The 11,690-nt window shown below is 43.0% G+C and overlaps 1 protein-coding gene across 3 annotated transcripts; it reads right to left on the bottom strand.

Moving 5' to 3' along the window:
* Positions 1-339: 339 nt before the first annotated feature.
* CCNJ (cyclin J) lies at positions 340-10,962 on the bottom strand. 3 transcript variants are annotated; one of them, XM_072871039.1, is made up of 6 exons: positions 10,654-10,962; positions 10,246-10,340; positions 8,193-8,403; positions 5,458-5,757; positions 5,211-5,370; positions 340-3,535 (listed from the first exon to the last, which is right to left on the bottom strand). In XM_072871039.1, exons 2-6 carry the CDS (start codon positions 10,312-10,314, stop codon positions 3,124-3,126), a joined length of 1,152 nt encoding a protein of 383 aa, XP_072727140.1. In that variant the 5' UTR covers positions 10,315-10,340; positions 10,654-10,962; the 3' UTR covers positions 340-3,123. The 3 variants fall into 3 exon arrangements, with proteins under 3 accessions (XP_072727140.1, XP_072727139.1, XP_072727138.1); XM_072871038.1 differs by having other exon boundaries at positions 10,246-10,368; XM_072871037.1 differs by having other exon boundaries at positions 10,246-10,962.
* Positions 10,963-11,690: the final 728 nt, after the last annotated feature.

Raw genomic sequence — 11,690 nt, forward strand, 5'->3', positions numbered from 1 at the left:
TATGAGAACAAAATGAATTCACCCTCCTGCTCTGGAACTACTACAGTTCTTTTGTTCTTGATTTCTTTGTTACAGCTGTGCGCTAGACACACTGTTGAAGTGTATAATGTTTAGCATATGCTGTGGGTGCAATTAGTTTTAAAGCCTCTTCCTGCATGATTTCCTTCCTGGTTTTTTTTTTTAATTGTAAAGTCAGAGTGTTCCTGAAGCTTATTATAGTGTCACAGAAAGGGTGGGGAGAAAGAAGAAAGTCCGTACAGCTTCAGCTCATACACTGGCATGATACAAGACAGATTAGGGTCAGTTTACATATTTAAAAAACACCCACACACAAAAGCATAATACACACTGGAGCCTTCTTACTCAAAACTAATTTTATTTTTAAAAATAAGTTGAATGCATAGCACTCACAAAGATTCCATTGTTTTGGACATTTTGCATTTAGGAGCACCATTCTTATTTATGCCATAAAAAACACATTTTGGTTCTAATAGTAAGAACAGTGTATTTTTAATGTACACTGGTAAAGCCCTTTTAAATAAGATATTGAAACTGTTCAGTGTACATTTTCTCTGTAGTCATTATGCAGCTGTAGTGTCAGAAAAAACTCAGACTAAGTAATAAATTAAAACCAAACAGCATGTAGTGGATCTTTTTACAGTTGACCTAATGTCTTAAAATAGTCAAATTAAAAATACCCTATTAAATGTAAATTTGCAGTATTAACTAACTGAATATGCCCCCCGCCCATTATAATTCCAGTGTTAAGTATTAGTTAAATTTTTATATATCAAATGCCTATGGGATAAATTTACTAATACCCCAAAAAAGAAGAGCCTATACTGCTGTGTCACAAATAAAGATGACAAGTTAGCCGATTTAAAGATTTTTACAGAAAAAATTGCTACAGGCATCTGCTGTTATTTCAAGTCATGGTCTATTACAAGACTGTACATTCATAGCATCAGAGGTAGTTAGAGCACTGAGCACTTGGATATAGCATTGCAACAAAATGAAACTGGCAGAAGGAAGTCCATTTCCCTCTTAAATGGGTAACAATGCTGAATAAAAAGCATGGCATCTTAGGAGGTGGAAAGTCTCTACTTAACACTACTCTCAGACGTGGGGAAATCTTCATTAAGAGATGAAGAGAGGAGGGGAAAAAAAATCAAAACCAAACCAACTCGCACTTTAAGAATTGACCACACTATGCCTATTTCAAAGCATATGATTCTCTAGCATAAAGCAGAGAGGGTAATCTCTTTCATTCACCCTCCTATCCCTCTTGACTTGTACATATATGCTACAAAAGCCCACAAAAAGAAAAAGGGATTTATGCAAAAAAAAACCCAACAAAAAAACCAAGAGAAACAGGATTTATTCTCCTCAACAATAAATAGGTTTTTGTAGCATGTTCTCATTCAGCCCCAGAAAGAATGAATGCAGCTGTCCTCCCTCCATTCCAAACATTATGGTAAGGCCCCCTTTCCTGTCATAAAGCCTTCATCTTAATATTGATAGTGTATCTTAATTGCCTCTACTTTCAAGACAGTCTCTATAAGATTCACAATACTTCAGTGTCATTAGATGGTACACAATTTTAAGTGCTGCCACTAAGACAGGGGAGAAGAAGGTGGTAAAAGAACAAATAAAACAAACAAAAAAAGCCTTAAGCCCACATACTATAAAGATACTTTAAAGTAGTAAGAATCTTGTCATCCATACCTCTTCCTCCCATATTCTACCACAGGAGAAAGCCAGGTATCTTGGTTTTTTTTTTTTTTTAAAAATCCTCCATTAATATCTCTACCACCATTTTCATCCAAGAGTTGGATGAGTGAAGCTTTCTGCCCTCAGACTATCCACTCCACAGGAGATAGTGTAATTCCATAAAGTTATGTAATTAGCACCTTAATTGTGATAAAGCAGTTCACTCTGCAAGATATTTTTGATCCACCCATTAGAAAAGTAAATCTCTGCATTTTCTTCTGGAACTCCCAAATAGTAGAAGAAAAAGTTGCCCCACTATTACCTGAGAATTTCCCTCCACGATCAGCCTGACAGAACTGGATTTCTATAAGCATTTAACTGTACTTTTTTTGTACGAGCGATACTGTCAGTACAATTGGAGGATGCTTTCTGTTGATTAATACTACATGTGTGTCTGTGTGTACACAGAGGAATCACAGCCACTGTAGTAGTTCTGGTACGGTACAAGTTCAGCTGAAACTTTCTCTTTTCAATTACTCAATACCACACTGCTGGGCAGTAGTTCACACCTACATTCTGTGAACACTAACATATCCCTTTGGTACTCCGCATATGGATGCCCTGAAGAAAAGCCACTCCACTTGCTATAGTCTCTTCCCTCTCTACCTTCCTCCCTCAAGTTATACCCAATTAAGTGTACAAACCAGCAGCACAGAGTAACAAACAGAAGATTCCCTGAGTTAGTATGAAAGAGTTACTTTAAACATAAAAAGGATAGAGAGGAGAGAAGGAGCAAAAACATAGTGTCTATCCTGTGAGGTACAAAACTTAAAAACTAGCCAAAAATACCAGTTAACTCAAATGCCTTAGCCTAAAGCAAATATCCAACACAAGTGCTGAAAAGGGGGTGAGAATATGGAGTTAGCCAGATGAGATTTGTTTCTTCCTGTGGTCCCCATGTATCTGGAGAAATCTGGCATTCAATGGATTCTTAAGTTTCAGTAAATTTAAAGTGAGTGTTAATACTGTATGGTGGTATTACATATATGTCTTCAAAATAATACTGCATATCTCCTTCATTAAAAGGTAAGTCTGTAGTTAGTCCACAGCTATTTTTCTTTTGACTAGTATTTCAAAGATGTGCGTTAGAAGCACAGGGTATTCTGAGTAAGAACTTATTACCCCCAGGTATACACATTCTTTTTACAGGGTGTTCTGTGTGCTTATTTTTTGCAGTCTGTATTTGAGCTACGGTACTGGTTGCCAATCCAGTTGCTTTTTTCTGGAAAGACACTTTTTTTATTCAATTTGTCACCCTCAAACTTATTTGAGGTTTAACAAAAAAAACAAAACAATTCCCCTCAACACAACTTCCTACCCCAAACAAACAAGCACAAAACCATTTTGTACTTATCACCTCTCAAAGCAGGGAGTAATACAGGAATATCGTCCATTCACTTGATAACTCCGGTTGTAGGAGACACTTATACATGGCTTCACTTCTAGCGGAACAGCTAGTGACACTGCAGCACCAGTCTGTACATGGCCTCGAGCCTGAACACTGGACTGCAAGGCAGCAGGGCAAGTCTGAAGTGGGTAAGATGCTGTATGATTAGATGATAATATCTGTTGACAGTTTTGCTGCTGTGATGTCTGATGGTGATACTGTAATGAAGATTGATGGGCCTGGAGATACTGTGGTATGTGCTGTTGAGCATTAGCCTGCTGGGGAGTTGGAGCTGGGGTCTGAAATACAGTATGTTGGGCAGACTGAGCATGTTGTCCTTTTTGCTTGTTTGCTTCCTTCACATCATTATCATGCGCACTAAAACAAGTTGAGAAGATGGAATACATAAAAATAGATATTAAAATGGATTTGAACTCTTTTGGGTTAACTTTTAAAGAGCACTAACAAATGGTGCAATTATCTGAAAGCTTCCAAACCTTTTAAAACCAAAATCATTTTAGCCTACCCTTTAAAATCATCTAAGGTTTTAAAATTTGTTTCTTTAGGATACAGTTTCTTTTCAGCATTTCACTTCATTTCATAGCAATACAAAATGCAGATAAAAGCCAAGTACAATACAAATAATACAGCAGTATCTAAAATCACCAGTGCAATAAGGTCTGCTAGTGTACTGCAATAAAGTGCCAGATTACCAGAACCTGAAATTAAAACTTACTTGCTGCTTCTACCTCATTTAAATTGGGTAATGGAGTGCAGGGTTTTAAAGAGATGATATCAGAGGGTTTTTGAAGACCTACATTACAGTACTTAAAAATCATAAGTATATTTATATTGGATCCTGCTTTGGGGAGTGGAAATGCATTTGTTTTTCCTTCCTCTCACACTTCTTTTCTAGCCCACCCCGTACTTAAGTTAGACAGTTTAGCTCACCTGAATTCCCTTTGATTTACACCTGTCTCAAACATATTTAGACATATCCTTCTCTTGCTCTTATGCTGCGGTTAAGCAGGTGCCACCTACACACTTCAGTCAGGCCTAAAATCATCAAATCATCTAAGTTTTTTGGTACTGCCTATACAGGGCAGATCTCTTGAAGACAGTTGGGGTTCAACCCCTCACCAGTTTTTCCTAAAAGATTGCTAACTTTTTATGGTGCACTGCAAAGATGACTGAAAGGCTTTGCCCACCCCCCTCAAGTGTTCCAGAGCAATAATGAAAACCACTTCTGCAAAAACACTTGCATGCTTTATGTACTATCCCTTTCATTACACATATTGGTGAAGCCAAAAGAGGCCATCAGGGGTGATAATGTCACACTTATAAGGAAGATGTGATTCCTCCAGATACAGCTGTTCCTGTGCTTCTGTGGAGCACAACTGTATTTAGATCTGGGCAAGAGCAAACTTCTGTAGGAGGAAAGCAGTTATGGTGGGCATAGGTTTTGATCTTAAGGTTTAGAATAAAAGAACTGATTGTCTAACATCCTTTCCCAGTAAGGTTCACTTGCCATTTGCTGGCATTTTTATCTCGTCAGCTGTATCTTTCCACTGTAGTGCAAAAATGGATACAACCTCCTGGTCATTTCCTCCCCCCAAAACTGGCCACTCAAACAGTCTGCATGTTTGATTCATAATCTGTTTGGAGCATCCCTTGAACTTCCAAGGCATAGAGTCTTCAGAGTCAGTAAGAGCTCCTATGCCGTCGGTACTCTTTGCTATCTCTTCTTCCTCTCTAAGCAGACTACAGAAATTGGGAGTAAGTTATTTAACAGATTCTCAAAGCATGCCAAAAGATGTTCAGTGGAAATGCAAGCCTGAGGTTTGTTTGTTGAAAGAACAGGAAAGAGGTTAGATCTGATAAAGTTTTCTTTTTTGGAAAGAACAAAACAGTTATTACCTAACAGTATTACCTAAGTATTTTTAGAATAGGAAAATTGAAATTCAAAAAGAAATTTACTTTCAGTGCTAACAGCAATTAAACATACCAACAGATGCAGAAATGGACTTTAAAAGAGCTCCTGTTGTTAACTTACATTAATAGTCGTTCAATACATGGCACTAGGAAATCCCAGGAGTATGCAGTGAGATGATGCAGTCGGGTAGGCCATGTTGGTGAGAGACGCAAGATAATCCTTGAAGAAGCTACACACGCAGTAGCAACTAAAGAAGGGGCATAATTTAAAAATGCATGATCTAGAAAGAAGGAATAACAAAAAGATTCATTTAAATTGGACATTGTGAAGACAACAAAGTAGTCATTACCTGAAATATGTAACTCACCTTGCAGTGATACTTCCAGAAAGTAATCAGCGTATTTTGCCATATATAACTTAGTCTTCTCTAAGCAAACCATTGGCCAGCCATCATGAAGATCAGTCTCATGGACAGCAATAGAAAGATAATAGTCGATGAAATGAGCAGCAGTTGGGAGGCACAAATTCCACTGAAATGTTTCTAGCAACAACAACTCCATATGAAGCAAATTCTGTTTTGTTAGTACCAAATTCATGTTAGTCATACAACCCAAGCTGTTCAACTGTTCAAGTTTGGGAACACTGTCTTCCTTTTCTTCAAATTTACCTTCAGGTGAACAGAAAGAGGAGGGAAAAAAAGGTTCAGCACGAGTGAACTATAAAACAGATTGTATCTAATGTCTGCGATGATCATATTTCAATTCTACTATATCAAACAAGCTTGAGACTTTCCTGCAGATGCAAAGCTCAAATGGAAGATGTAATCAGAGACAAAAAGGGGTATGTACTATAAAGGGCTAAATTTCAGCAGATAATGTCAAACACCATGTAGGATATTGTGCAGTGCCATATTTCCTGTTGGTTTTCCCGCCCTGGCACACAGAAGCCGGTTGCCAAGAGCAGAAGTAAGCTGTATTAGGACATCACTAGCATTGCATACGCAAGTTTTTGTCACCAAATTATTGTATAATGTGACCCCATCATCAGTGAAATACCACTGTGATGTGACTTGGCATACGCAACACCACAGCATTTGGTTTTAATCACCCTCCCGCCCCCAAACACCCTTTTTGTTTCTAAAACTCATTAGAGTATAACTAGAGCTCTAGCCAATGTGGCTGCTTTTAATGCCTGTTACGGTAGGCACGTTTTTAGATTTGATAGCTGATAAGCTGCTCCAGCATTTCAAACAAGTGGATTTCAGCAACGTGCATCTGAAAACCCACACTGCCATATATACTGTTTCAACTTTAACACTGCTAGTAGCTTCAGCTTTCCTTGGACTTTAACTTGTCAGGCCTGTATGCTTTGAGCCTGAAGGAAAATTGTATATGTAGAAAACCCATTAATAAGAGAAACAAGTGTCATATTTCCATACAGTTTGCCATATGGTTGTGCTATTTCAATTTCATTGCAAATTCTTTCCATCTTACACTCTCTATTCAGTACTACATGGTATGTTGTAAATGCACATTTTTAGGGAGTTTTGCAGGACTGAACATACTGAACGTTTGCTTTTTTTTCAACAGTGGAAGTACTTATTCAGGACTTAATCCAACACCAGTCCCAGTCTGTTAGTTTTTGTTTCCCATACTCTAGTAATTACAGAAATAAAAGCTTCAGGGGTTCACATAATAATTTCTCTTACTACTTCTACAACCTTATCAGATATATCGCAGTGTGATTTGTCCAACTTATTGCACCGCTGATTAAACTGCTTGTTTAAAACCACACAGGGCAAAAGTTTAAAACAGCATTCTGGTTTGTGCTTTCTGAACCAATTCATACACTGCTTCTCAGAGTGAGTACTCCAGGCTTTCGGAGCTCTACTTGCAGTTTGTTATGAAAGATGGCAGAGGTGATTTTTTTTTTTTTTAATTATAATTCTCCTCAGAACATGAATTTCATTTGAAAATCTGGCATTCGTTCAAAGCCAAACCATTTTCCTAAATGGATTACACTGGTTTCTGAGGCAAGGTTTTCATACTCAGCACCTTATCCTTTGCCCAGAGAAGATTGCTGGCTGGTGGCATCCAGTCAAAGTTTACCTCCAGAAGAATCTGAAATAACCCTTTTCTTGTTTAACTGTTCTGCTGAATAGCTGTATTGGTGGAGACAGGGGATGCAATGAAAGGAAGCAGTATACCAAAAATAGCGAACACCTCAGCGCTCTGGTTTTCTAGGAAAGAGGGCCTACAGCTACAATGCAATATATCTTATTTGATAAAATGAAAATAGATTCAGAGAAACAGATCAGCAGAAACTGAACCAACAGTTAGTTCTGCTGCCAGCACCTGTTTCTCTGAATCTATTGCTTTAAGAACAAGCGCAAGCAGGTATCCTAGCAAACTACATCCATATCTCTTTGGGGACATCTAAAAGGGGTCCACAAATGTCAAAAGATGGATACACACCACAAGAATCTAGCAGAGGTCAATATAAGCAGCACTGTTCATAATGAGTTTGTAATTAGTTCTGTCTTCAGAGTACTGTGCATTCACCAATGTATTTCACCAGTATTACATTTTGTATGTGACAATACAAGATGTATGTTAGCCTTAGCTTGCTTAAAGAACACGGCAACTTATGAAATCTGAAGTGTTCCAGAACCACACAGCACCATCAGCAGGGTGCAGTACAGTCTACATATGGTTTATTTAATTTCTTCCTTTATCACAGGTATGCAAATTTCTCATTTCCAGCACTGGATCTGCCTATTTTGAGATGTCCTCAGAAAGACAGTCTTTCTATTCCTACAATACAGCTATCAAAGTTCACTTTAGAATAATTTGTTTCCAAGCATAAACACTGTTTTTTTAATTGCAGTTTGTCTTTTCTCCCCTCAGTTTCATCAGGTGCCAAGAGAAGTCAAAACAAGAGTCTAAAGAAAGGCTCTACCAATTGGGCCAAACTGATACACACTAATCTGCCTGTGTTTTATAACCACTTTTTTTCCCGTCTGCTATATCCCATCAAGACACACCTTGTATTTGGCAGTAGAACCTATATTGCTCTAGTTGAAGTTCGGTGCTACATACTTACTTGCTAAAAGTAAACAGGAAAGAGCAACCACATGCAGCTGCTGTATAGATATGTCATAACGATCCATAAAGAGGTCCAACAGATACACAGCTAGATGTCGTGCAGCAGGACAGAGTCTGAACCGATTGCTCACAATGGCAATCAGATCTGCAAAGTATCTTCTCAGATGTAACTGGGGAGATTGGCCTTTGTAGGAGGGCAGCTTCAGCTCCTAGATGGACAGCAGCATGTAATTTTATTAAAACCATCATTTAGTTTGAATTGGTATCGCATTAATATAGCTGATATTCTGAAATTTATCGTGGAATTTTCAAAGGATTTCCGCTTCTTCTGTTCCCATCATTTCAGCATCCCTTTTCACAGAACAAAATCTATTTGTTGTATTTCAAAAGAACTAAGAAATAATTTGGTTCCACGTAACGTTAGTATAATAATTTGAAATTTAACATCTTTTTATTGGGCAATCGGCTAGAGCAACTTTAGCTTCTACCATTTCTGTTGTATTACCTCTACTGCAAAAGCTGTACCTCCCAGCACGGAAACAGCAAGGGTACGCGAGTACTCCTCAGCTGCTTCAATGCAAAGTCCAATAGCTTAACCCCCGCCTGCTACAGCTCAATCTGAGCAATCAGATTTTTTTACTGAAGTGTTTGCGTGTTCCAATGCTGCCAGTTCTCCTGCAGGTGCCCCCAGGAGAAGGGCATTAACAGCTAGCTGAAGGTAGCAACGTTAGGAAGACGAATGGGGTGTGCATGTGTCAATGTTTGCTGCATGCGTATGTTTAAACCCTGACTTAATCTGATATGACTGACGTTGCACTGACACCAATTACAGTGTGCTCTCAGGCATTTAGTTAAGTGTACATAAACCTCACATGGTCTCAGATTTGGCAGGGGACGACCCCACAAAACAAAAGCCCTACCAACACCACAGATGAGAAAAATCTGTTGCATGATCTATTTTGAATACAAAATTTCGACTAGTAGAAAGAACATTCCCCACGCTCCTGCCTAACAGCTAGCATCTCCTCTTGTATACAACAGAACAGCAGCGCTGTCTTCTGTTATCATGAATAAATTTATGAGTTAGATTGTGCAGCCCAGATTAAGTAGGATTTTGAGTACAATTACATTTCCAGCAGGACAGTCTGACGACATCAAGTTGGGATGGAGTCGCCCAAAATTTTAAAAGTTTTAAGGCCAATTCAAAGTTCTAAAACATGTTATTGAAGTGAAAAAAAACCCCACACAAACAAACCAACAAAAACCCCACCCACACCTATGAAGCTTTAGAATTCACCTTTCACAACACTAGTTTAGTTTTAGTAATGCTGATTTTGGTAGCAAATAAATTATCCTGTCCTCCTCTTGTGCTCGCCCCCCCCGCAAACAAAAAGAGTTGCTTTAGCAGTCACAGCTTCGAGAAAGATAATCCACTCATCACGTACTATCAGGCAGCAAAAGCACATTTTTAGTAGGTCCAGTCACTGTAAACTGATTTTCAGCTCTGAGCATAGGATGTGCTTTATTATGAAAGCAGCCCTAAAGAGCAACTTCGAGTCAGTCGAAGCAACTTCAAAGCAGTATTGCCTAAACCCTCCACTATTCTTACTGCACCTAGTGTTTGTTTGTTTGTTGTTACAATAGCATCACAATGCTTCCGCAGAGTTTAAACTTGGACCCACGTACACATCCAAACAGATGAACCAAGCGCACCGCGACCCCTTTGCTATTTTAAAGCGCAGAGAGAGAGCCTGGTCAGTCAGACAAACTGTCAAGGCTGAGGACAAACAGCCTGAGCATTAACTGAGAGGAAGACACGGTGTTTTTCAAGGTTCAGAAAGGCAAACTCCACCAAAACCCCGGCGGCCGCCTCACACGCGCTTCCCACCCCGCTTCAAGCCGCCGCGCCGGCTGCCCCCGGAGGGCCGGCTCCGACCGTCGGAGCCCTCACAAAGGCGCCGGGGCCGCCAGCCCTCCGCTTCCCCCCGCCGCCCCCCAGGCTCCCCGCCGCCCCCCGCAGACCGACCACCACCGCCGCCGCGCCGGGCTACCTTGTAGCGAAGCGCTTGGTGGATGTCGGCAGCCAGCTGTCCTGTCCACCACTGCGCCTCCAGCTCCATCGGCGGGGCGGCGCGGCAGCCGGGGCCTGGGCAGAGGGGAGGAAGCGGCGCTCGCTGAGCGCGGGCGGGTCAGGACGGGCAGCACCACCCTCGCCCCTTCCTCGCTCGCCCCCGGTTAAACGCGATCAGCTGCCGCCCGCGCCGCGGGACCCCCACGGCCCCTCGGCCCAGCTGGCCGCCATGCGGGGCACAAGTGAGGCTCGTTAAGCCGCCCCCTCCCGCCGCGGGGCACGGCCGGGCGAAGGGGGCGCGGAGGAGCCGGCGGCCGCGGCCCCGGGGGAGGGCGATCGCGCCCCGACAAAGGCCGGCGGCGCTCCACCCGCCGAAGCCGCCACTCACCCTACGCAGCGGCGCGGCTGGCGGCCGCGGCGGGGCCTGGCCCGGGGCACCTGAGCGCGGCGCGGCGTCCCGAGGGCTCCCCCGCCATCACGCGGCGCCGCCCGCCTCGCCCATTGTTAAAGGGCCGAGCGGGCCGGCGTGTGTACAAAGCCAGGCAGCGCCCGCACGCGGCCGTCCGCCCGCCAATCGCCTGACGCCTTACAGCACGGCCCGCCCGCCGGGCGCCAATCAGGGCGCGGCGCTCACGGGGCACGCCGAGCCCCGCGCTCCGCGGCCACGCGCGGGAAGGCTTTGGGCCCGCGGAGCTGCCGTAGCCGCCCCGATAAAGGCCCGGGCAGGAGGGGGCGGGGCGCCGCGGGAGGGGCCGGCCTCGCTCGGAGGTGCCGCCGGGGGGGGACCCAGGCACCCGGGGAGGGCTCGGGGCGTCGGCCTCGCCCTCTCGCAGGGACCCCGGGCGTGGGGTAACGCTGTGCGGAGCCTTGGGGCCTTCCCGCCGCGTGTCTGGGGAGAGCCGGGTGAAGCGGGGCTCTCCCCGGCTGGAGCGTGGTGGTGCTTAGCCTCCTGAGCCCCTGATCGCGCCTTTTTCCTTTCCTTTCTCTCTTTTTTCCCCTGCTCTCTCCCTTTTTGATTCAGCTGTGAGGTTTTTAACACGTGGAGCGATTGTGTCAGGAGCTGTAGCTCCTTTAGCTCGCTTATGCTTCACACACATTTTCCCTTTAGTGGTAAAGGACCTACACCTCTTGGGCTGCAAAAGCTATGAGGCTCAAGTGTTAGATTTATTTTGTGGGTGAGCTCTTGTTCACTGCTAGTTAAATTCCAGGGAGAATGTTTGTAATGGCATGCATCCTCCTTTTAAATAGCCTGTGCTATTCACCTGAGTGAAGGGGCCTCTGCATCCTGACAGATGATCACTAAAAGGAGCTCCCACTTGTGCTTCTGGTTTGGCAGTAGGTGCTGTGCACCTGTTTGGTATTCAGAAGGCCACCTTCTAGATGCTTTCCACTTGTTGGTGACCCCCTGCTACGGAGATCTTACAA

This window comes from Ciconia boyciana, chromosome 8, assembly GCF_034638445.1.
Source record: "Ciconia boyciana chromosome 8, ASM3463844v1, whole genome shotgun sequence".
NCBI classification, from domain to species: Eukaryota; Metazoa; Chordata; class Aves; order Ciconiiformes; family Ciconiidae; genus Ciconia; species Ciconia boyciana.